Here is a 26777-nt window from a genome sequence, read left to right as displayed (position 1 = left end):
CCCCCACCCCGCCCTGCCTCTGCCTGCCTCTCTGCCTGCTTGTGACCGCTCTCTCTCTGTCGAATAAATAAATAAAATCTTAAAAAAAAAATGTGTTCTACTGATGGGCATGTCAGTAATTCCTGTCACGAACTGAGAGAATTTTAAACATTAGAATATCTTATTTCACGCAGTTGGCTGTAACGAGTGGTATTTTTCCTGTTTGACTAATAACTAAGGATAGTTTCTAAAAACCATCACGAGGTTGTCAGAGGCAATCATAGAAAATATCCAGTACAATAGTACAAAACGTATTTTCAGAGTCATTCCTGTATGTGAATCATCCACATCCTATGTGTAATTCCTATATCACAAGGCAGCCGGCTTTGAACTTGGAAGCAGATTCACCTAATACCTTCTGCTGTTGCCCCTGAAATTCACCATTGCCTCCAGCCTCAGCATTATTTTATTTCACAAAGATTATTGTATTGAATCTTCACACCTGTCTTATGGGATCGACGTGATCTCTTTTTGTGGTAAGAAAACTGAAACTCAGAAACATTAAATGACATACAGCCTCGTACTGGGTGAGCCAGCCTACACGGGGAGCCCCACCGTAGCTCCACACCCATCCCCGTCCTGTGAGGGCCTCTAATCCACTGCAGGGACCCAGAAGTGGTCTTTGCCTTCAGGAGATTATAGTCTGAGGGGAGAAGAAAGATACAGCTCACCTGAGCAATCGGATCAGAATGAGGGAACAGATATAGACAGTGGCTAAAGCATGTATCATGCTAATTATCTAGTACTTTACCGAGCATTTTATCTGTTAAACTCCTCTAATCCTTACTTCTACCCTATGAAGTAAGTATTAGATGGTAAAACAGGCTCAGAGATGTTGAGAGGCTTGCCCAAGGTGACTCAGCTAATAAGTGACAAGGCTGGGATTGGAACCTTGGCATTTCAGATCTAAAATCTGGGCTTGTCACCATTTTTCCCTCCCGCCATCTTCAAGTGCTTGCCTTGCAGGGTTTGGATAAATTAGTTCGGGGAAGAAATTTGTAAGTGATAACTTTAGGAGGATCTGAGGCCAGGAACAATGGGTGGTGGGTTCATTTTTTTCCCCCCTTTAACTAATGTTGTTTATTGTCTCCTATGCGATAGGCACTGTCTTGGGCATTAGAGATTCCAAAGTAAGCAAGACAGATGAGGGTCCTGGGTACTTCTGAGAACTAAGATTCTAGTACAGAGAGGCAGAAAATAGACAAAGACACACACACACACACACACACACACACACACACACACACACAGTGATTCTATTTTCTGGAAAATGCTTTGAAGGAAAAATACAGATGAACAGATTTGGCATGGCTGATGTGTTCTTTCTTGGGAGGTTTTATTTTGACCTGAATAATGATGATTTCAGGAAGAAAGGGCAGCACATTCATGAGGGGAGGAAAGTACCTGTGAGATCAGCAGAGGAGGTCAGCAGGGCTGAGGCTGTGAGCAAGGCAGAGTAGTGGGAAGTGGGTTGGAACAGTGGGTAGGGACCATCTCCTGCATGGCCTTGAGGCCATGGGCAGGAATTTGGATTTTATTCTAATAGAAGGGAAAGGGTCAGTGGATTTTAATGATAAGTGTGACGTGATCTCTGGTTTATGACTTAGAAATCACTCTGGATAGTACTAGTTAGGTAATAAACATTTGGATGATGACAACAAAGTTTACATTATAATGTTAAAAGGAAAAATTATAAAAGTGAACATGCAGTTTTATGGATACTTTTGTTTTAAGAAATTATCAGTATAGAGGGATGTCTGGGTGGCTCAGTCTGTAAAGTGTCTGCCTTCAGCTCAGATCATGATCCAGGGGTCCTGGGAGGGAACCTGGAGTTGGACTCCCTGCTTAGGGGAAAGTCTGGTTCTTCCTCTGCTTCTGCCCCTCCCTCCTACTCGTGCATGCGTGCTCTCTCTCTCAAATAAATAAAATCTTTAAAAAGTTATCAGTATAGAAAAAAACCGACTATGTGTACAAAAAACGTTACTAATGGGGTGCAGTATCTATGGTTGGAAGAGTTTGCTTCTCTTATAACATAGTGCTCATGCTTTTATTACTTCTTGGTAATTTTTCATGAAAAAAAAAAAAAAAGATCTTGTAGTCCTAGCTAACTTTTCGGGTTTATATTAGTTCATTATTTAGCATAGGATTTTTTTTTTTTTTCCTACTTGGGCTTGTTTTCCTTAAAAGCACCAACACAGTATTATTATCCCATTATACAGATGAGGGAAACAAGATCCAGAGGGCTTAAATAACTTCTGCAAAGCTACACAGCTAATGTGGGTGGCGCAAGGATTCTCACCAAATCCTGCCGGCCTCCACCGGCCCTACTGGCTGCACTCAAATAGTGCTCATTTCTTGCAACACATGAGGGCTGCCGCCTGGCAGTCCGCAGGCTAAATCTGGACCCCAGATGGGTTTTGTTTGACCTATCCTGTGCTTGGAAAAACACACACACACACACACACACACACACACACACACCCCAACAACTTTTTTTTTTTTTTTAATTAGTTTTCAACAATTAAAAACTAAGAAACTTCACGTAAAAATCCAGATTTTCTGCTTCTTTAGAAGAAATAACAAAAGGATTTGGCAGTCGGGGGCCCACATTCCCATGTGGAAGGAATTGGCTGGTGCTGAGCAGGGGCTGCCCCCTTTAGGAGGGGCGAGTGTCCCCCCACCCAGCTTACTCTGCTCATTTCCTTTCCCAGCACTACCCTCTAGGCGTTTGGATTGGAGACCCAGGCTTTGGGAATTTGTTCAAGGAATCCATCATTACTTTTCCTATAACAAAATGCTTAGAGAAGTGGAAAGCTTTTCCAGACGGGGAGCTTCTCGGTCAGTGACTTTAGCGATGCCGTACTCACATTCTCCCACACCTCTGAGTCTTCGCTTAGGTTTTTCCTTTGTGGCAAACTTAAGATTTTGTCCTTCACTTGGGAAAACTTGTATTAATTCTTCAAGACTCCAGGAAGCCTTCCTTGACTTTCTCCATCGGGGGTTGATGAGGCTCTTGCCCTCTGTCCATCATGGCATTCCCCCCCTTACCTCTACCTTGGAATTTATTGCACTACGTGTGCCTCATTTATCTCTGTGTCCCTCATGTCTAGGGCACTGCTTCGCATCTAACACTAACCACTCAGTGGATATTTTAACCGATGGATGGATGAACAGATGGCTGAATTTTCCAAATCACTATTTATGCCATTTTTGATTGTTGTATACAACTGACCAATAGTTCCGTTCTAAAGTACATATCTCCTGCACACTATGTATAAGTTCCTTTTCTCTTCCCCATTGTGGAAAGAAGTTTGGAGTATTCCCACTCCTTTCTACCCAGAGCCACCCCTTGGCTGCAGTCCTGTTACCTTGAGTCCTGGCTTGTTTTGTGTGGGCAGTGAAGGCCCCAGATGGAGGCAGTAACTCCTGGCCTCTCTTCCGTGGCTCTATGTCTTGAGGAGCTCAACCCTTGAAGCTGCTCCCTCTACCCTGTGAGAGAGACTCTGAGGTGAACATATGGAATCCAACAGCCTCTCTTTGGAATGTTAATACCAGGGGCCCTGTTACCTTTGGACCAGATTCCTCCCAGCCTTTGAGCAGTGTGGACCGTGTTGTCAGCTTTTGCCAGGGCATCTTTTGTGAATTTTCTCTCTTGCAGGGGGGAGGGGGAAGGGTCTGCCCAAGAACTGGGCTCGTAACTAAATATACGGAGTGTTGAGGCTGGTGCCTTCATTTACCTGGACAGCGAGTCCTTTCCTCATCATCCTTGCATTTGCATATTTGATTTCTGCCAAGTATGTATGGTATTCTTTTAGTTTTATAGTCCCAACAAAGTAATTTTAAAAAGGAGACCCCTCCCCCTGTCATTAAAGGACTTGGTCAGATAACTAGTAACATCTAATAAATGGTAGCTATTATTGTACTATATTTTGTATTTTACTTTATGGCTTATGGCAGACTTTGATGTATATTTTCTTTATTTGATCTATGACGTAGTCTTGTGGGATAAATATTACTATTTGCCACATTTTACAGGTGAATACACAAGGCTCAAAGAAATGAAGTGACTGTCTACAGGGATTAGAATTGGGTCTTCAGTGAAGGTTCTCATGAACCTTCTCATGAACCTAAATCAGGTCTTGTTCTCCGCCCCCCCCCCCCCCCGCCCGCGTTAAACCAAGTTCCTTCTCCTTTGGGTCGATGGGTTTTTAGCTCAGTAAGAGCAGGGACTAAATCTCTCTATCCATACTTGGCAGTTGTCTCTCCAGAGCCAAACACAGTGATTGGCATTAAAATTATCCTCAGTAAATACCTGTTAAATGAATTCACATTGCCTAGTCAGAGCCACATGTATGGCTGTACCAGGAAGTCCCATGTGCCCAGCACTTCTGCTGCCTGCCTTCCTGACCACTGTGCAGGGATGTCAGCTACATCCAGACATTTTTTAGTGTAACCGGAGAGGCAAGAGCAAGGTTGCTAAGTTCAGCTGCTTTTATGCCTTATAGATGATGCCATAGGAAAATGAACAACATTCTTTTCATATAGTAGCTAAAATGCACCTATGGGAGGGAATATTAGCTTTAGAAAAGACAAGAAGACAGACAGTGCATTTAATGTGTATCCTGATAGAGGAACTCAGATCAGTCAGCCCTGTGGAGGTGAACGGTCACTTTGGAAATCTGGAAATTCAAGGTAGATAGATGTTGATCAAGGCAAGAGAGGAGGCAGGCCAGAAGTCAGGAAAAGATGCTAGATGGATGGGAGTCTTCTGGAAAGATAAGTCAGTCTCATTTCTCTGAATATATGGCTTGGTTTTATTCTTTTTTTGTTGTTGTTGTTTTTGTTCAAAATGAGAAAGCTGTTCTGCTCTTCTAGGGACATACTCTCAACAGTGAAACAGACTTTCCGCTGCTAACTTGTGCTTGGTGATGGGAAACAAAGTAGAAGCCAAGAGTGACCTTTATCTCAAGTTGTTTCCAAGTCTAAGACCACTAAGAGGCTATAAAAGTGATTTCCCCCCAGCATTTTATGATCTAATCTTTAAACATACAGTAAGTTTGAGAGAATGTTATTGTACATACTCAGAACTATCACCTGGATTCTGCCAGTAACATTTTACTTGCTTTATCATGTGTATGTCCATCTCTCTACCCTTCAATCCATCCATTGTCAGTCCTCAAGTTTTTTCAGTAAACTGAGACATTGTGAAACTTCTAAAAGCAGTTTGAAATGTTAAAGCCCTTTTACCTTATTGAGAAGCTTAGTAAATTCTATTTAAGATAGTGACCCTGTTTGATTGCTGTCTGCAAACATCATTAACACTTGTACTAGAACTTGTAAGATATCTACTATGTGCTTTTAAGTTTGCTGGCTGACCTCATGCTTACAAAATTCCTGTGAGGTACATGTTCTCACTTACTTTGCAGGTAGAGAAGGTGAGGATAGAGGAAGTGAAATAGATTACCATTTACTGACTGTTGCATTGGGCAGGGCTGGAATCTAAACCTAGGTTTTAAAAAAGAAGTTGCAGAGGTTAGTTGGTCCAACTCCAGCCTTTATCAGGCACGGTCCCCGGTCTTCTCTGCAGATGAAACACCTGGGTAGAGAGAGCTAGTTCCCATAGTTCAGGCTGAAAATCCCAGATAACAAATTTACCTGACTGAAATTTTGAAGTTAGATATGAATTCTAGAATAAAAAGTTATCTTAGTCATCCCAAGTTAGACTCCCAGTTAAAGGACCATGCCTGAGACCCTCCATGACACAAATTCCAACCCATTCCTCCTTATCCATTTGTCCATTCTCCAGCACGTTAGTTACCTCTTGAAGAGCTGGCTTCTTCCTCCCCTTGGCATTCACCTCAAAGTGTTTATAGTTCAAAAAAAAAAATTAGTAAATTATTTAACTAGCTCCTTACCTCTTCTGAACCCAGGGGTCCTCGAGGTACCTTTGCAGCTAAGACCTCACTCAAGGGTTATCTTTGTGCACCGAGCTGTGGCCACTCTCCTGGCCGAATGATAAAGTCATTCAGGGATCGCCTTCAAACCCCATGTCTCCCGAATCCTTCCTGTATGGAGAGGCTACAGATTTGGTAAAACTTGGGAGGGACCTCAGTAATAAAAAGTCTGATCTCAACTCTCCAGCCTCATCAATACCCATCCCACACCCTCTTCAAAAGCTGCCTTAGTTTGCCTTCCAAGCTTCGTAATCTCAACAGTCAGTGTCTTTTGGCTCAAAAAATGCAAGACTAGGGAGTGTTCAGAGGGAATGAGCGAGCTGCCTGAGTCAGTGGCTCTGCCCTTCCTGGCCTCTGCCTCTCATTCGGGCTTTGCCAGAGGGTCTGAACTGTGGCACAGGCATTTTCTCCCAGTTGCAGGCGTGTAAAGCCTATTGGAGCTTGCCCAAGTAAAGCCAAGTAAAGCAAAGCGAGCAATTAGGAAAGATGATCTTTTTACCAATTAATTATTCATATATTTTTAGTAATAAGGATTTTAGCTTCCCCAATATATTTATTATTTTCGCTTCATCAATTAGTGAAAATGAAGGGTCATGGACTCGCACCCATCCGTGGTCTGGTATTTGCAACCAGGGGGTCTCTGTGAGCCCTGAGATTCTCCCGCAAGCCTGGCACTCTGTGGATCTAAGATACATGAGAAGAGTATTGGGACCCGACTGAACCCTAGTGCAGTTGTCTTGGTGTGAAGCCATGTGGTCTGGCTTTGGCTGGGGGTCAGAGACCAGCCCATGGACCTGAGAAAGACAGTGAATCACTGTGCAAGTGTTTTTGGAGAACCTCCCTTGTCCTGGGGAGCGGCAACTGGACAGTAGTGCAGTGGCCTTGGAATTCAAGTGGCTGGGGTTTCACCCAGGCTTTTCATTTACTCGCTTCATGATCTTGGGCAATTCTCTTCACTCCAGGCCTTAGGTTTCTGTCTATAAAATGGTGTTAGTGGCAATATTGTTTCTCTGTGTCTTGGCCGGTGGTGGTGGTGGGGTGTTTGGTAAGTTGTAGAATGCTGATATAATGACATATTTTCAAATGATGAATATGATGGAAGTAGTTGATTTGGGGAAAGAAAATTAGGTCTATTTTTCATATTCTTATCTCTAGATGCAGCTGAGAAAGCTGAGAGGGAAGGGAAAAATTCACATTATTGTGAGGGCAGGCAATTAACAAAGAAAGTGTGCTTAATCTTTAGGGACAACTTGGGGTGCGGGTATTACTGTCCTGTTTGAACAGGTGGCAACAGGCTGAGAGCATTCACCTCCTGCAGCTCATGAGTGGTCAGGCTGGGATCCAGCTCGAAGTTCCTCAAGCACGTGCTCATAACAGCTCACAGACCAAGGATCAGGGAGAGCGGAAGAGCTTGCGAGAGGGTCAGTCCATCCTCAGATGCCCCAGGGCAGTCTCACTTCCCCTATTACTGGTAACTTATGGGGTGTTGTCTTCAGCAACAAACATGCCCAGGATGACGGCTATGAGAATGAGGACACCTTTCAGAAGTGCTCTATGAACAGTGCGTGCTCCTCAGTTCCCACCAGAATCAGTCAGGGACATTCATTCATTCGGCAGATGTTTATTGAAAATGTACTGTATTCCAGGAACTCGGCAAAGTGCTGGGACTATAGCAGTGAACATAAGAGGCCCTGTCCCCCAGGTCCTTCTGTTCTAGAAAAGGGACAGAAATGAAGAAAGGAAGTCACAGTGCACTGCAAGTTGGATGGAATTCAGGTCACTGTGGAAGTACACCCCAGTGAGGGGAGGAGTCAGGAGGAAGTGGTCTGTAGGCAGGGGCTGATGGTGGAGGGGAGCTAAGTAAGCCCTCAGGTGGGGTGGGTTGCAAAAGGCAGGCTGGGTACGTGGATTCGACACTGGTCAAGTTCTACTGATCTGCGGAGATGAGACCTCTGCGGGGCTGCAAGTCCTGTGCGTGGGAAGGCAGTGAAGCGAGTCATTCAGAAAGCACCTTTCGAGTTCCATCTGTGTGTTTAATGCTATTCCTGATGGGAGTTTCCTGTTTACACATGGATAGAGCCACCGTACCTCAGTCACAGGCAGAGAGAGGCTAGGAACTATCTGTCTCCTCTTTTCTGATACTCCCATCTCAAGAGCCTGAAGCTGAAACGCAGGGCTCACGTGGCTGCCGTGTCCTCCCTGAACAGAGGAGAAGTGTCCTCATTTCAGTGCTATCAGGACCAGACTAGACAGTACCCCAGAGAATGAGTGGTGATTGAACCCCTCTTGTCCAGGAGGGTGGAACTAAACTCCAGGCAGGGGCTCTTGCCACCTCTCCCTTGGTGGACATGTGACTCAGAGGCGGTGACATCAGCCATGACTTCATTCACCCAGAGGATAGAGACTGACAGCAGACTCTGGCTCCTGCCCTGCATTCTCCATGGTGTGTCTCGTCGGGGACACTGCCATGGTCCTGCTGTTGTTTTCCACACGTCTTCATTTTTCTGTTTCTTTTCTGTCTTATTTTATTCATTTCTCTTGTTTAACCTGTTTGTTTAGTTTACTTTGCCCTATCTCCCCTTTCTTTTTGTCCATCTTTTGCTTTGTCTTTTTCTTCCTCCCTTCCTTTTCTTGTGCTTTCTCCTCCTTCTGTGTCAGAAATGCATATGCCTTCTGTCCTGCCTCCTTTGTCTTCCGTCCCCCAGACTGCCCACATGGCGTTCTGTCCAAACTTCCTAAAACCGCCTTCACAAACCACTGCCCACCAGGACTGATGGTGTCTCCCTTTCCCTTCTGACCTCAGTGTCTAATACAAATTCAGATTTCCGCTTACTGTACTTCAGTATCCTTCTCTCAGGCTGAACTTCTCAGGATTCCTTTTCCATGGCTGGGGATACAACTGATGCTTCTTCCTGAGCTTCTCTCAGGCAGTTTCTCAGCACCAGCTGGACCACCCTCCACCCCATCTCTCCTGGTCTGTGCCTTCCCTCCACGCTGAGGTCAGACACTACCTCCCACATAACACCTTTCCTTGGCTGCTTGCCCACAGCCATCTCTTTCTTTCATGACCATGCAGTATCCTTAGTTTATAACAGGTATGATTAAACTTGGATTATTATTATTATTTTTAAAGATTTTATTGATTTACTTGAGAGAGAGCATGAACAGGGGGAGGGTCAGGGAGAGAGGGAGAGGCAGACTCCCTGCTGAGCAGGAAACCTGACTCAGGGCACGATCCCAGAAGATCCCAGGACCTAGAGATCATGACTCAAGTCGAAGGCACATGCTTAACTGACTGGGCCACCCAAGCACCCCTAAACTTGGACCATTCTGTACTCTTTATACATGGCTGCCAAGTGTTTCATACGCAGACTCTGTTCCACTTACCCAATAAACAACATGAGACTTGGGGCCAGTATACACCTGCCTTTTCATGCATGGTTTTAGCACAAACTTGACCACAAACCAGGGCTTGTAGACATATTGTAGCATAGTCAATAAATATTTCATTTGAGAAATAAGTATTTCATGCTAATTATAGTGGAACAGATGAGAAAATTATGGTCCTTCCCTTAAAGGAGGAAATAGTCTAGTTGGAGACAGATAGGCCCCCATATAATCTGAGAAGAGTAAGGATTGCGGAGGAAACTAACCCTTATTGGGGATGTACCAAGATGGGCACATTAATGTCTATAAACACATCAAGTTGGATCCTACTAACAGAACGGTGAACTGGGCATTGCCGTGTACATACATGAGACCCGCAGAGAGTAGGCGATTCACTGGCCAGAAGAGACACAACTAAAAAGGAGAAGAACCAAGGTTTGAAGCTGAATGGGTCAGTCTCTAAGGCTCCTGCTCCTTCCTGAAGATGGAACCAAGTCATGCCTCTGACATTCTAATAATAAGAACAGTCATTTGAGAAGTGCTTACTCTGTGCCCCGTGCTCTAAACGTTTCACATACATTTGCTCATTTGTTCTCTCAACAACTCAATGGTGTAAGTAGCAGTATTGTTCTCTGTAGTTATTATAGGACAAGGAGATTGAAGTGAAGAGTGGTGAAGTAGCTTTCCCAAAGTGCCACGGCTATGAAGTGTTAAGAGCCAGGATACACACCCTTGCCTTCTGGCTCTGGAGAAGAGGCAGCAGAATGTTCAAGGCACCTCTGTGGAGAGCAGCATATTGTATTTTCAGAACTGCCACTGCCTCAATCCATTTGGAGAATCAGGGACTGGGGTGGTGGGGAGCTGACAGGTGAAGGTGTTGAGAGATGAGGCACGAGAGGAAGCTGGAGCTGGGTCACAGAAATCATAGTTTTCAGTACCCTCTACAAAGACCTTCACAAAAGACACTAGAAGTGTTCTATGAAAGGGATGTTTCCTGTGATGCTGAGCTAGTCCGCATCCATTATAAGAGGTTATGAAGTTACGATCTCTTTCTACTAGTTGAGTTGTGAAGGGATTTCTCCGTTGTGGACCTTGTCTGTGCCTTGCAGGAAATGACAGTGGAACTTTGAACAGTGGGATATGCCTGCCCAAATAAGGCCCAGAGAAACACCAAATGGAATAGTAGAGTGTATCTGTCCTTTACTGGAAGGGGATAAGTAAATTTCACGTTGAAGGAAATTTGGGGAAGAAAGAAGAGGGTGCATCCATGTCAGGGCCAGCCTGGACCTGACGCCAGGTTGTCCTCAGGTGTCCCGGAACACTGCCCATTTGATGGAATGCTGTTCCCGCCTCAGCCCCCTCTGCAGTGGTACTTGGCAGCCATTCAGCACGGGGTTGCACTGACCCAGGAATCCAAGCCAGGAAGTGAATGAATCCATTTTCCAATTAAAATGAAACTTCTCCAAAGACCTACTCACCCCCAAGAAGAGAAATTTATCTTCCTGGCAGTCTGGCTTGGCTAGAATGTCTCTGCTCCTAAGACAGACGGTGAAAAGCCATTAACTTGAATGAGGAAAGAGAGTCTGGGACCGTTCTTATTCACAGTCTCATTCATTTATTCATTCATTCCTTATTCCCATTTCCACAAACTCCTTTTTAGCTTGTACATCTCTGCTCACTAATTTATTCGTCCATTCAGCTAACATTATTCGTCATCTATAAAGCAGATACAATCCTAGGTCCTAGGAATAGAGAGACTGGAAAAAAAAAAACCAACAGTCTCTCCCCGACTCACTGCCCCCCCCCCTTAGGGCTTTCAGTCTAATGAAGAAGACAGACCCATGAATGGGTATGACGGGAGGTGCCATATGGGGATATTCACAGAGTATTATGGGGGTGTAGCATGGGAGCACCTTACTCAGCTTAGGGGAATCAGGGAAGAATGTGTAGAGTGGGTAATACCTGAGTTGAGTACAGAATGATGAGTACATGTTGGCCAGGTTGAAGAGGGAAGAGTAGGATACACTAGGAATAAAGATGTTATGGTAAGAAAAAGCACGGTGTATGTGGGTGATTCTAGTATAGTATTTCAGAGTGATCGGAGATGAAGCTGGTAAGACATGGATTGTATATGCCATGTTAGTGAATTTTATTTTTAACTACAAAGGTAGAAAACTTTGAAGGGTACAAAGTATACTAGATTGAAAACTCTCTGTAGGTGGGAGCTGTGTGTTGTTTGTTCATTTCCCTATCACTGAGCACAGTACCTGACATGTAGACAATACCATGTAAATACTTAATGAAGGAATGAGTGAATGATTTTTTTTTTATAGATTTTTATTTATTTATTTATTTGACAGACAGAGATCACAAGTAGGCAGAGAGGCAGGCAGAGAGAGAGAGAGAGAGGGAAGCAGGCTCCCTGCGGAGCAGAGAGCCCGATGCAGGGCTCGATCCCAGGACCCTGAGATCATGACCTGAGCCGAAGGCAGCGGCTTAACCCACTGAGCCACCCAGGCGCCCCAGAGTGAATGATTTTTATAGTCAAATGTACATGTTACATAGGCGGTTGTGTTCTAATTGGCTTTGTAGGTGGTGGGAATCAGAGGGGGTGAGATGTAAAGTTAGCTGCTGTTATCAGTTGGGGTGGTAACAAACCACCTCAAAACTTAATGGAGTGAAAAACCAACTATTTATTTACTTTGTAATTATGCAGCTTGCTGATTTGGGATGAGCTAAGATAGACTATCTTTCTGATCTCCACTCAGTCAAGAGTAGAGTAGGTTTCCCGGGTAAGGTTTTGGTGTTGGCTTTGCTTAGCAATCTTGCATGTCTGGAGCCTTGACTGGGTGTTTCATTTCTGTTCCACGGGTTCTCTTGTCATCCAGTAGGCCAGCCTGAGCTGCCTCACTAGGCAGCACTCCACCCCAAGAAGATAAGAGCCTCTGTTCAGAAGTAGCAAAGTGGCACCTCTGCTCCCTTCCACTGGTCAAAGTAAATTGTAAGGCAGACCAAGTAAAGTGGTAGAGAAACAGATTGACCTTTTGATGGAGAGCTACAGGGTTATATATTGCAGAAGGCATTAATACAGGGAAAGGAAGAGTTGTGGCCACTTGTAGAGTATGCTATAGGTATGGTAGCTGTAATCTAGGCAGTGGAATGGGATGGCCTGAAAATAGGATCATTATCTAAGATACAGTGGGATGGGTAATTTTATGTGTCAACTTGACTGGGCCTCAGAGTGCCCAGACATTTGTTCAAACATCATTTTGAGTGTATCTGAGAGAGTGTTTCTGGATATGATTAACATTTGACCTGGTAGACCAAGTAAAACAGATTGCCCTCCCCAAGGTGGCCTCATCCAGTCAGTTGAAGACCTGAGTAGAACAAAAAGGCTGAGCAAGGGGGAACTTCTCATACCTAACTTCCTTGAGCTGGACATTGGTCTTTTCCTGTCTTTGGACTTGGACTGGTTTTCTTTGGGTCTTGAGCTGTTGGCCTTCAGACTAGAAATTACACCATCAGTTCTCTTGGGTTTCAGGCCTTCGGACTCAGATTTGAACTTCTGGGTCTTCAGCTTGTCTGTTGCAGATTTTGGGACTTCTCAGCCTCCCTAATTGTGTGAGCCAGTCCTTATAATAATTTTCTTCATATATATATATAAAATTTCATATATGTGAAGGATGCACACACACACACACACACACACACACACACACACACACTTATTTGTTTGTTTATTTATTTATTCTCCTTTTGGTTCTGTTTCTTTGGAGAGCCCTGACTAATATTAATAGAGGATGAAGTGGTAGGGACCTCTTCATCAATTAATTTGGAGCTTAAATTAGATGGATGATTGTATGTACAAAATGAAAGAAAAGGAGAAGTAGAAGTAGATGGCCCTTTGGGTAACTGCATCAACTGATATAGAAATCAAGACAGAGGAAAACATTTTGGGAAAGACTACAGAGTCTGCCTTGCACATGTTGAGTGAGGGGTGCGGTGGAACATCCGGGAGGCACATTGCAGAGGAGAGTGTGGAGTTTGAGATTTGGCAGGTCATCTGGCTTGTAGTTGGTTGGAACGATGGTAGTAATGGAGAGTTCCCAGGCAGCACGTGAATGGTGAGGGAGGAACTTTGGGGTATATCCATAAAGGGCAGCTAAGGAAAAAGTTGCTTAAGAAGTAGAAAAGCAATGAGAAGGGCTTCAAGGGATCCAGGAGAATGAATTATTAGGGAAAACCTCTCACTGGTCCAGATCTTCTGCTTTCTTTCATGTCTGTTTCAAGACTTTCTAACCCCTTCCAAGGCCTTCTCTTCATATTAGGACCCTGTCCATCCCTCCCTCCCACTGACAGTACCACACACAAAGAATTGTGTTGTCTAGATCACCATCACCTCCCCCCTTTCCTCCTGGTCCTTCTGCATCTTACTATGCTTTTGGGAGGTGGGCACCTGAACTAGTCCTGGGCTCATCATTAGCGAGCTACATTTCAGTCTGCCTTGTACTGATCTGTGTGTAGCTTTAGGACAGTGTCCTCCCTTTCTGGGTTTTAGTTTCTCAACCTACAAGGTAAGGTTGATCATTTCTTGCCTTCCCTGCCCTACAGAATTATACAGGGCAGATGAGATCATGCATGTCAAAGTGCTTTGAAACACATGGAGCTCTATAGCAGTAATGAGGGTAAAACTTGTTGACTGATCAGGCACTCTACATTATTTCATTTATTTCTCACAACATCCTTTGAGATAGATGCTAGTAATATGGCACTTGAGGAAACTGGGGCTTAGAGAATTAATTTGCCTAAAGCTACACAGCTGTGAAGTGGTGAGGCTGGTAATCAAACTCAGGTCTGCCTGACTCCAGTGTTCTTAGAGCCCACATTCCACAGCCTTGTTTTCCTAATGCATGTGGTGGTATCATATTCCTGGCAAAGTCAGTTTTGCTAAATATGATTGGTTTTTGTGAAAATGGTTAACTTTTTTTTTTATGGTTGGGAAATGAAGTCTATTGTGGGTTATAAGTTTGCCTTTCTGTACAACCATAGGGCTCTAGGGAGAGGGTGGGGAAGGATGGGTACAAATCGAGTTCCTAAAGATTAATTTAAATTATGCAATGGAATTATTTCATTTCCCAAATAAGTTCTATGATGGTACAGTTAAATAAATCCTTCTCTAATGGGGGCAATCCTGTCAATTCAGATTTTTGTTTCTTGGGTTTCATTCTCAGTAGCGGCATAGATGCTTGTTCAACTTGACCTCTAGTCTTCTGCTCACATCTCTTCCCCATGGAACCTTTTCTGGCTAATCCAACCCTGAAGCCCTTTCCCTCCTATGAACCTTGTCTGTGATTACTCATTAGAGGCAAATATATGACCTACACAAAATATTACGATAAAGTTATGAGGCTGACTCACCAAACCTTGGTATCAGGCTCATTACATTATTGCCATACGTCATCTTATTAATTACCTTTTCCTTTTGTGCACATCTTTCTCCAGCCCTGCTGTCATTTTCTTTTGAAAAGGCCTGACTTTAAATTTCTTTATAACTCCCGAAACTTTTTCCCTTTTTATTTTTTTATTTTTTTATTTTTGAGCTGGTTTTTGCCCTCTGGGAGTCTGTCATTTTCAGGTGGATTTAGGCACATGTATATATAATTGGGATACAGCGAGGGCCTGGAGGGATGCACTGAGCCATGACATTTGAATTGGAGTTGAATCAAAGGTAGAAGTTTGGTTATGGGAGAAGGTGGGGAAGGCAATCCAAGTAGAGGCACGAGCCTCCACACAAGGTGTGGAAATGTGGAAGGAGCTTAATGCATTTGGGCACATGGAGGAAATGAGGTGAGTGCCGGCTGAAGCGTGCTAGGAGATGAGCCCGGAAGGATTCATCATTATAATGGCCGTGCTCGAGCCAGGGTGTTGAGTGTCCTGAGAGCCATGCCAAGGAGTTCAGCGATTCTAGGCCATGAGGAACTGTTGGATCATTTTAAACAAAGGAACGCAATGGTAAGTTTTCAGTTTTTAGAAAGACGCCTCTAGTAGCACAAACCTCTCCGTGTATCTGCCTGTCTGACCTGAAATATGTCTGGTGTTTGGTCTTTTCTTTGTGGATGGGAGTCTGAAACACACAGTTGTTTCATTCATTTTGGGAGGTTTCTGGCTGCAGATTATGACCCGCTCTATGTTTTCAGCATCATTTTTCTTTTCAGAATGACGTTGAAGATTACGTTTCCTACTGAAACATCTTTCTTCTCTGGCCTATCAGTCTGTGCCCTAATTTGGACTCTTGGACGTAGAGTGAGGATAAGGTTTTGCTTTTTCACTGGAAGTTAAATGCTGGAAAACGACACTGTGAGGACTTGGGCTGCTTAGGCAGGATCACTCAGTGGGTGGGGAATCAGGGAGCTCTGTTTCCTCACTTTTCTTCACTGCATGCAGCAGATACCCAGACAGAGTCTCTATGCAATTCATAATAAAATCCTTGGATGATCCCGTTTTAGCTGCTCCTCCCCACCTTCTCATGCTGCTCCCAGACCCTGGTGTCTTCTGACATACCCTGCAGGACTTGTTTCCTGTTCCCCATTAGTTCCTTCAGCCTCGAGAAGCTGGAAGATACCTCCCTGCCTCCCCCGACACACAAGGAAAGGGCAAGGGAGAAAGTTACATCGCTCTGCCCCGAGGCGGGCAGGGCGGCTGCTGCCTGGCTCCAACTCTTGGATATATTGCTCTGTCCCCACCCTCTGCTGAGACCTGCAGCTGTGTGCACTTGGAGTTGTAGCCACCTCCCAAGAAATGCTGTGGTTTTATGAAGTAATAGATGATTAAAAAAAAAAAAAAGTAAGAAGTTGTTCTCTTTAGCTGCTTTCAAGCCTGGGGGATTGCTTAGCTCAAAGGATTGTTATTGGAATGCAGAAGCCTTTCATGCCAAGTCATACATCCCAAATCACCACCGATTTCTTTTTTTCTTGAAAAGACTAGTTTTTGTTAGTTGCTTGGTAACCGGAAGATAGGCTTAACTCCTTCTGCACGGAGAGTGTCTAGTGTGCACTGGCTTCAGCTGTCACATGATGGGATACAGCTAAGCCTGACTAGTGTTGAGGGCCTGCTCTGGGCTTCTCCTCCCCCATTCACCCTCCGTGCATGGAAGGTATTTTTCAGTTGGTAGAAGTTAAATGAGCTGATCAGGATTGGAAGAAATCTCTGAAAGTTTTTAGTGTACAGAAATGTGTTTTATTTGTTTGTTTTCTTCAGTAAAGAATGGCAGTGGCTTCTATCATGTTGTTCCCCAGAGGCCAAACCCCACATTTCTGATGGGTCCGGGAGCCTCAGGATGGTGACTGTGGCACAGTGGGAGAAACGAACATTCACTTTAGAGCTAGAAGTCCTATGTGACTTTAGCCTAAGCCCTGTCTGAAACTGGACTACTGTATATTCACCTACACACCTCTGAACCGCCCTGAGAATCACATGAGATGAGGTGTGTGGGGGCTCTCTTGTGAGCTGCGGAGGAATATAGGAAAGATAGTGACAGGCCCGATGGTTCAAAAAATAGAATTAATTCAATAAGATTGAGCCCCTCAGCTGGGACTGTGTACTGGCTGGGGAGTGGAAGGGAAGGAGAGATTTTCCCCACAGAATTGCATTAAAAATCCATGCATGGGGCTACATGCTCTTGGCCCACCCGGCATCTGATGACAATGCACTTGTGCATCATGTAGCCCAACATGAGAACAGCATGGGATCCTTACATACAGTCTGTCAGCATCTCAGAGTGAGAGATCAGGCATCAGGAGACATTCCTTCTCATCCCTGCAAACTCTGCCCCCTTCTCTTTGCTGGCTAATCTCCAGACTGCTTTTAGAGAAAGCAGGGACCAGACTGCTCTCTCTTCCTCCAAGACCACGTGTGTTCTTAAGGATACCTCATGCTTCTAATTAGATGCTTCTGGTTTCTCATCCGATAGACAGACATTGGACTTGGGTCTGTGGCTTTGGTAGGTGAAGCTGGCCTGGTCTCAAGAAGAAATGACATTCCCTGGCTTCCTCAAGCTTCCTATTGCAGTGTGTCTCTTCTTGTCAAGAAGCTTGAAGTTTTCTTGGAGACATTTGCTCAGGTCCCATTGTCCATGGTGGCTGTCTGCTTGGCTCCAGGCTGTCCAGACTGAAAGCTCTCATTATGCGAAATCCTTAATGGCCGTATACAAGATCTAACAGAAGCAGTTGTTTTCAGAGTTTAGGAATCTTGTTCAGCTTTGGCTTGAAGCGCTGGTTGTTGCTGCTGTGGTTTAGCCATTCATTTCTAGTGACCAGCCCTGGATTCCTGGAGCCCGTGGAAGGAGGCTACCTTTTGTCCTTCTCCCTAGAAACTGATCACTGAGACCACAGAGCACAGGGAAAGAGATGTCGGGGACTGCCCTGAAGAAGGCAGACTGCTAGGTTGACTCACACAGTCTCAAAGGCTACCATTTTCCTGATTGTGACCCTGTTAGGGCCTGAGGATACCTCTAGTTTATAGATGGGATAGGCACATTTAGTCAGCTCTAAGTTTTGCCTTGTTTGTCATGAACACGTATGGGTATTCAAAGAGAAGCCTAGCTCTTTCTAGATGTAAGCTCTCACCTCAGTGCTTAGGAATTTAAAACAAATAACAGTAATGGAAAATGGGCTTCACACTGTCATTTACTGCTGAACCCTTTTGATATTACTATTGTTTGAATGGGACCCTGGACCTGGGATTATATTTTTGCTGTCATGCACATTAATAGCTTATATAGTAGTGATAGGGAAGGGGGGGAAGTAGGAAGGACTCAGAGAATTTGAGGGCAAATGTAGATAAAGGCCAGTCATATGTCTATAAAGTAGATGTAATAATACTCAGAACTTTCCCTCATGCTGAGGAGATAACACAGGTGAAATCCATTTCTAGACTCTGAAGTGCGCCTCAAGTGTAAGGTTGGAAGGTGAAAGTGAGAGGTTGTCTAGTTGTTCAGCAAATATTTATTGAGTGTCTGCTGTGTGTCACCCTCTCACAGATTCTAGAATATCTCTCTTGTGGATCTTCTTCACTGTGGCCCTAAGGTTCCCCAAGATACTCTTGTGCTTATGATACATTCCTTTTATTGTAGCCTCTTGGGAAGGGAATAATTGAAACCAGGACTTGGAGAGTTGCCTGGTTGGTAGGAAACCTTTCTTGCTACTGCTTCTGTCTGCTTTACTCTTCTCTTTGTGAAGTTCTACTTCTCTAGGTACTTGGCAGAGAATGTCCACTTTACAGTTTCCAGGTTTATCTCCCCTTATTCATAGGCAGAAGTTAAATGACTCCATTTGGATCCTGAGTAGAAGGAACCTGACTGGCTCAGTTAGGTCACATGTCCATCCCTGGTCCAGTTAAATGTGTAAGGGGGACTGGAGTCTGGTAGCTTCTGCCTCATGGCTAACCGTCCAGTCCTGTGGAGGGGAGGAGAGGAGAGAGTTGTGGGGTATATCATAGTCCATAAGCCTGACAAGGTCCTCGACATTGTAGAGCTTATGTTCTCGCAGTAAAGAAAGATGGTACAGAAATAATTGCGGGGTGATGTGGGTTATATGCGACTCAGACCTACCCCGAGTGGGAGATCCTGGAAGGCTTCTTTAAGGAAGGGTAGATAGGGTTAACCAACAGGGGCAGGTCATATGGACCCCGGGAGGCAACAGGGTGGTGGGTGAGGAATCAGTGTCCTAGGCAGAGGTGGCAGAGGGAAGAAAAAGCCCAATCGCAAGAAAAAATCTGACCACACTGGCAATGTGGAAGACACTGGAAGAAACAAACATTTAGGTATTTTATAAGAATAATTTGGGTATGTGCCATTCTTTTTGGCTCAGACTGGACGTTCTTTGAAGGCAGGGACCAACTGTTCTCCTGCCTTTGGAACCCGTTGATGTGGGGAGAATTCTGCATGGCGGAACACATTCCATCTCATGGGGTAGTTTCTTAGTGCAGTTTTCTTCCCAGCTGATGACCGTTCAGCTTTGAAATCTTGCTGTGTGTCTTGAAGTGTATTCTGTGACCCCTCCTTGGGAAGATGGATTGCACACCCTCACAGAGTGTGCTCCTTCCCCCTCCAGCCCGGCCAAGGGGATAAAAGGGAAATGATGGTCATTTTTAGAAGGATCAATAATTGCCAGTTTTTCTTTCCTGTATAGGTACTATACATACCATCCCTGCCCTGCCCCGGCCCCCAGCCCCTGAACAGATGTTTTATGGGACATTGTTGGCTGTGCTTTTGTTTTGAAAAATTTGAAACATTATTGAAAGAGGGGAGGGATAGGGGAAAAAGGCCTATAATTGATTCTAATATATATTTAATTTGGCAGAACTTGAGAGAGACGTGCTGGGATAAGGCGGGACATTTCTTTGATCTCCCAGACTTCTTATCGTGGAAGGCAACAGGTGTCACAGCACGGTATGTTAATTACAAGTTGGATTTTATTTGCGTTCATCCATTCTCGGGTGTCTGTATATATATTGCTTTCTTAACTCGCTTTGACTGGACGTACTGTTTGTACATCTGCATGCGATTTTGCATACTTGAAACATCTTGAATCCATCTTTCACCTCCACTGCACATGCCCAAACACCATTGTTCCTACGAGGCCTGGAATGTTGGTGTCCAAGGTGAAGACCATTCATTAAAATTGGACACATTTGAAGGAGACGTGAACAGTCCATCATGAAATGTGACCATTTTCCCAAAGGCACTTTTTACATGATGAATAAAAGAGTTTTGGGGGGCCCTAAAATGAAGGGAAGAGATCTGTTTTCCGAGGAAGCTGATTTTAACTGGATGAGTGTGTTGCTTTTTATGTTAATGTACCTGAATCATTGCAGAGTGTAGAGGTCTATATGTTGAAGTCACAATATTTTTCCGTAAATTGTGAATATTATAAATGCGTATGTGCTACATGGCAGAGACAATTTAAAATATACTTGGTGTCAAGTAGCAGCTGCTATAATTAACAGAGTGGCTGTGTGTGTGTAGAGACAGGTTGAACATGAAATCTCAAAGTCTGCAAGTCTGTTGTCATCCTGACCACAGGTTTCAGGGGATACCCATGAGAGACAGCAGGACAGGGAGGGGTTTTCTCATCTTGAAAATTATTTAGATAATCTGTATTGAACAGATCTGTGAAGAAGAGGATCATTTCTCAGAGGACAGGTAAGCCTGTATAAATACATATTTGGACCTTTTCTTGATAAGAGTTGATAAGAGTTCAGCCTGAGAGGCTTCCAGAAAGGAGATAGTAGAGGACGTGTTTCACAAGCACGCCATTCTTCATGTGATTATCCTCCCCTGCCGCCTGGGAAATGATCATTAGCCGCTCGTCTCAGGGTAGTGGGGACCCATGCATAAACATGACCTCTGCACACCCCAGCTACTTAGCCCGCCAGTGGGAGCAGGCTCTGGTGGGGGTGTGTGTGTCTGAGCTTTACCACAGATGGTACAGTTAGTCAGTGTTGTACTGCTGTCACCAATGGGGATGTCAGGGTGTGGGTGAAGATCTCATCTAGGGCATTCTTCTTGTGGTGTGACATTGTCTAACGTTATTTCTAGAGGGACTTTTTTTTCTACCTTCGTGCAATAGTGGAAGAAATATTTCCATCATTTTAGCCAAATGGACCTATTAATCAAAGCATTGCTAATAGTGTGGGTGTTGGCAGTACCCCATTGGCCCACAAAATTTGAGGGCAAAATAGAACTGCAGGGGCATCTGGGTGGCTCAGTCAGTTAAGTGTCTGTCTTCAACTCAGGTCATGATCCCAAGATCTTGGGATTGAGCCTTGTGTTGGGCTCCCTGCTCATTGGGGGTCTGCTTCTCCCTCTTTCCCTCTTCCTCTGTGCTCTCTCTCAAGTAAATAAATAAAATCTTAAAAAAAAAAAAAAAAAAAAAAGAACTGCAGATGGAGTAGGACGACCCTCCTTTCCTTCCCTTTTTTCTTGAGTGTTACTCAACCCAGGGAGTTGATTTCTTCTTGCTGGTGCTGTATAGTACTCTACTCGCATTTTCTGGTGTCAGATACCGTATTATGATAGCAAGGAGTGGGCTTTCGAAGCTAGCTCTGGCTCAGACTTCAGTGTGGTGGCATGCATGCGGACTGTGGAGTCATAGTGTGATTTGTAGTTCTCCATTCTGCCGGATGTGAGTTGTGTGACCCTGGGCATGTCTTCTCCTTCTTTGAACCTATCTTTAAAATGGGGATCATGATATCTACCTTGAAAGCTTGTTGGAAGAGTCCTGTTAAGGCAGTTTTTCCAAACTAGCCTGAAGATAGGAATTGGTTGACTCGTTTATTCAAAGCACAGATCCCCAGGGCCTCCAATTTTGAGCCTACTGATCAGAATCTCCTTGGGGTACCCGGGAATGTATAGGTTAAACAAGTACTCCAGGAGGCTATATATGATCAGGTAGTTTTAGACAACATTGCTTAACAGAATATACAGGGAAGTGATGTACGACTCTAAGGTACTTCTCACCTGTGAGAGGTTGGAAGTATTTAAAAACTTCTAGTGAACTCGGTAAATTTAAAAACGAGCTTCTTTCTGGCCCATCAGAATGTGCTTGGGGGCTCCCATCCCCACCCACAACAATCCGAAACCCTCAGGAAGCAGAAGGTTTACTTTTCAGAAATGATTTATTGGCTGTCCAGTCTTCCTTGCCATTTTTTTTTCTTACTGGCTATGACACTCATGACTCGTTCTGTTTTCATTAGTACGAATCTGCAATCCCACCTTCATCTGCCCATTGCCCCGGAGTCATGAGCACCTTCAGAGGCCTTTTCTCCAGTGTCTCTCTCCTCGAGCAGAGACTGGTGGCCTTGGGGACCAGGTGCAGAGTTTCTCTTGCGACGTGGCTGCCCTCCCTCTGGAACCCCTGGCTCTTACCCCCTGTCTTTCTCTCCTATTGATTCCCTACTCTCTCCATACCTTATCCCTTCTCTGTTTCAACCTGCACAGTGAGGATGAAACAAGTAAGCCCTCTGTGCTTTCTCATATATAGACTTAGGACAATGACAACACCCAGTCTGGGGTGTTACTGTGTGAGCTGATAAGGTAACAGAGGAACTTCCAACACACTGCTGAGCAATTTTTTGAAGGAATTAGCTATTTTATTTAGTTCCCCTTCTCTATGGGTTTTGGCAGGGAATCTTTGCATTACGTTTCTTGCATAGTGGAAAGAGGGAAATCCTGGTAGTCAGACTCACCTGGGCTCAGTATTCTCCGACATGTACTGTCTATAAGAACCTGGAGTGAACTAGTTCACCGCTGAGCCTCAGGTCCTCATCTGGATGTGTTCTCTTAGGATCACCGAGGGAGTTAGAGGTGCTGTGCACCCAGTGCTGCAACAGTGCATGGTTCTTTTAATGAAAAATCCCCATTGTCTGTCTCCTTTTCTAGAATAAGTGTGAGTTTGAATGTGCTAATACCAAAAAACTTGGGGCAGTGAGACATAAACTTGGCATCGTCTGGGCTAAGGAGAGGTTCAGATTTGGTGTTTATTTGGCTCTTACTGAGATTGTTGTGTTTGGGAGGCTTTGGGGAAATGAGTGCCAGTAAAACTAGAGGGTGTTTTTTTTTCTTTCTTTCTTTTTTCGCTTTTTATTATTCTAGTGGAGTCAAGGCTAAAGAGTGATCAGATTTCACCTTGTCTTAAAGCTTTCAGACTTGTTTTTGGCAATGACATTGTGTAAGAAGTCTTCCTCCTCCTCCTCCTCTTCCCGTTTGGCTTTACCCTCCCCATATTGTCCACCCACCTTTAGTTATTGTTCTCATTCCCCTAAATTTGGTAGCTTCCCTTGTGTGTCTGGGTCACCGAGCAAGTCCCCACCTGGCCTATGATTAATTTGTAATTCAGCTCCATTCTTTACATTTTAAGAATGAAAATAATGATTGCTATTTTTGTTACTAATAATAATGTGATCGTTATCATTTTCAGGCTCCTTCTCTCTATCTGTGCTAGGCATATTAGCAGATGTGAACCCCATTAGCCCTCATGACCATTGGTTAAAGCAGGTGGTGTTGCCACCATTTTGCAGTTCAGAAGCTGACGCTGGATGCTTTAATAATTTGCCCCGTTCTAACCCTTGAGTGGGTCACTACCCAGAATTTTAGTGACGTGACAAATGGGAAGTCAGCAATTTCAACAATGCAGTTTTATATCATCAGATAAAAACATAGTCTCATATATATATAAATCCTCCCTCTAAAGAGATTTAAGAAGACTGATAATAGGATAAGATTAAAAGTGATAAAATATGTATGAAAAATCACAAAGGAGTGAAAATACTACTAGAGCAACTGAGGTGAAGGTATGAACTTTGTAAAAGCTCTAAGATTCTTCATAATTACTAATAGATTTGTATCCAGGCTTCCTAGTGGCCAAAGCAAAGATTAGAGCATTATCAAGATTAACTGAGTAAACAGATAAGAACCTTACTGCCTCTCAGAAGTAGAACTCAGTTTCTAACACTGGAGGCTAAGAGAAATTTCTCCTGGTTGGCAGTAGTCTTTAAATTATTTAAAAATGTGACCTATTAAATTTAATTATAATCCCCAGTATACTTTTTATTTTAAAACAGTTTTAGATTTGTAGAAAAGTTGTGAAGACAGTATAGGAGAATTTCTAAATATTTGACACCCAGTTTCCCATATTATTAGTATCTTACATTAGTATGGTACCTCTGTCACAATTGATGGACCAATATTGAGACATTATCATTAATTAAATTCCATACTTTATTTACATTTTACCTAATGGCCAGGATCCTATCCAGGATACCATAAATGTACATGGTTTAGTGATATCTCCTTAGGCTTTTCTTGGCTGTGACAGTTCTTGATGACCTTGACAGTTTCAAAGAGGACTAGTCATGTGTATTGTAGTATGTCCCTCTAATGGAATTTGTCTGATGTTTTCCTCATGATGAGGCTTGGGTAGTATGTTTTTGGTAGACCACAGTACTGTTCTCATCATATCATATCAAGGGTACATGCTATCAGTATGACATCATGTTGATGTTGACTTTGATCACCTGGCTAAGGTATTGTTTGTTAGATTTTTCCATCTGTAAGTTACTCCTCTCCTCCTTCTAGATGGTGCTTTTTGGAAGGAAGTCAGCATGAACAACCCTCATTTCCAGGAGCGGGGAGTTATGCTTCACTTCCTTGAGGGTGGAATATCTACATATAGTATTTTGAATTATTCTATATGGGAGATTTGTCTGTTTCCAATTCACTTATTTTTATTTCTTTGGACTTAAAGAAGTTGATGGCCAGGCTCTTTAAGCATAAAGGACACATTGGTAAGTTTTCTTTAGAACGTACATGTTAGACACTTGAAGTAATGAGCACTTGGTGTTATATGCAAGTGTTGAATCACTAAATTCTACCTCTGAAACTAATAATACATTGTATGTTAATTAAAATGAATTTAAATAAAAAAGAAGTTACATGTTAAAATTTCTGAGACTTTTCTATGGCACATGAGAAAAGAGGGCTGATTTAATATCACAGGTTGATTTCCCCCTTAGATTTCTTTATATGTTTATTTATTTCCCTTCCCTTTCCTCTCCATTACGGTGTATAGTTGTTTAAATTGTCAGTTTTCTGTCTTCTACTTTAAAGAGATGAATTTTATGGCTTTAAGAAACTAATCCCTTTTAAAATAGCAAGTATTTTCCTGATTTGCATTCTTTTCTTATGTTTTGAGTTTATAGTAGATATTTTTGTACTGTTATTTTTTTTATGGTTATTTGCCAGTCTGTCAGGAGAAGATTCGGTCAGGTTATTGATCCAGACCTGTAATTATTTTCCAGACATAATCTCCAGGATCTCAAAAATAGTGTCATATTTAGACTTTTATTCTACTGTGTTTTTGTTCTTTAAAAATTATAAATCTACTTTGTGTAATTTGTTTTTTACTTCATGTAGTATTCTATTTTCCATATCATTAAATATTATCTGAAAACATGTTTTTGATACCAGTATAATACTTAAAATAATTTTGATATCTGTATAATATTCTACGCTATGTTAGCATAATGTCTTTGTCAATTTCGCCAAGTTTTTAGGATTAAAATGGTAGCTTATTTTATTTTATTTATTTTTTAAGATTTTATTTGAGAGAGAAAGCATGCACAAGTGAGAGAGCGTGAGGGAGAGAGAGAGAGAGCGCGTGCATGAGCAGTGGCCGGGGCAGAGGGAGAGAGAGCCAAGCAGACTCCCCGCTGAGCAAGGAGCCCAACACAGGACTTGATCCCAGAGCCATAGGATCATGACTCCAGCCAAAGGCAGACGTTTATCTGACTCAGCCACTCAGGCATCCCCAAAATGGTATATTATTTTAATTTCCATTTTTAACTATTAAATGCAGTTTATTTTTCAAATGTTTAGCAATCACTGGTTTTATTAGTTTATGTCATTGTCAGTTATTGTGTCCATTAGTATTATAAATGTCCATTACTAATATTTATATTGGGTTTTGGTGTTTTCTTAAATATTGGTGAGAACTCTGTATTATCTATCAGATGCACTGAATTTTTGTTTTGGTATTTTCCCCAGGTGTTATTTTCAAGAAAAATTAAAACCTACAGAAAAGTGTAGAGAGAATGGCTTATTGAACGCCGTATCTTTACCTACCTTCCTCCACATTTTGTTCCATTTGTGTCTCAAGTGCTGTCTTACAAATGGTTTTGCTAAACCATCTGTAAATGAGCTGAATCACCTACGTCCTCCTAAATTCTGCAGTGTGAACACCTAAGAGAACTAACCTTCTCCTGTGTAACCAGTGTCATCACTGCACTAAGAACAATTAACACTGATGTTCTTTATTTGAATTCCTAACAGATATTCCTGTTGTTAAGGGTTCGAAGTGTCACTCACTCTTGATTGCCACTTGGCTTCTGACTGATAGAGACGACATAAAAAAGCATATTAGCTAAATGAAGGATGGAAACTACCTTGTTATTTCAGAAAATGACAGTCTAGCCTCTAATGTGTAGAGCTTCTGGTATATTGGATGGTTAATGCAGCTCAGAAGTGAGCTGAACTGAACTGAACTGAATGTATATGGGGGAAGGAAGACCAGTTATGTCAACCAGCTCTCTAGTTAAGGAACTGAGTCAGCAGCATGACCGTAGACCCTGCTCAGGTGTGCTTACCTGAAGCCAAAGCATGCTGGTTGTAATTGGACACAGAAAGGAAAGAGTGCACTTTTCTTCCTTTTTTTTTTGAAGATCTTTGTTTCTTTCTTTGACACAGTGAGCACAAGCAGCAAGGAGGGGCAGAGCAAGAAGGCAAAGCAGACTCCTCTGCTGAGTAGGGAGCCAGACGTGGGTTCATGACCTGAGTTGAAGGCA

General features: G+C 43.2%; 1 protein-coding gene across 15 annotated transcripts in view; it reads left to right on the top strand.

Annotated features, from left to right (window-relative positions):
- The window catches only part of FGGY (FGGY carbohydrate kinase domain containing), a 520049-nt gene that overhangs the window by 161410 nt on the left and 331862 nt on the right, over positions 1 to 26777 (top strand). For all 15 annotated transcript variants that reach the window (XR_004276097.1, XR_004276096.1, XM_032301938.1 and 12 more), the window contains one exon: positions 19739 to 19827. Coding sequence is in view for 13 of the 15 variants with exons in the window: in XM_032301938.1 (XP_032157829.1) it covers positions 19739 to 19827 (89 nt within the window). In the remaining 2 variants the exon portion in view is untranslated. The remainder of the gene's footprint in view (positions 1 to 19738; positions 19828 to 26777) is intronic.

The sequence above is a fragment of the Mustela erminea genome, chromosome 10 (genome assembly GCF_009829155.1).
Source record: "Mustela erminea isolate mMusErm1 chromosome 10, mMusErm1.Pri, whole genome shotgun sequence".
Taxonomy (NCBI): domain Eukaryota; kingdom Metazoa; phylum Chordata; class Mammalia; order Carnivora; family Mustelidae; genus Mustela; species Mustela erminea.
This window is presented reverse-complemented; position numbering and strand designations above follow the sequence as displayed.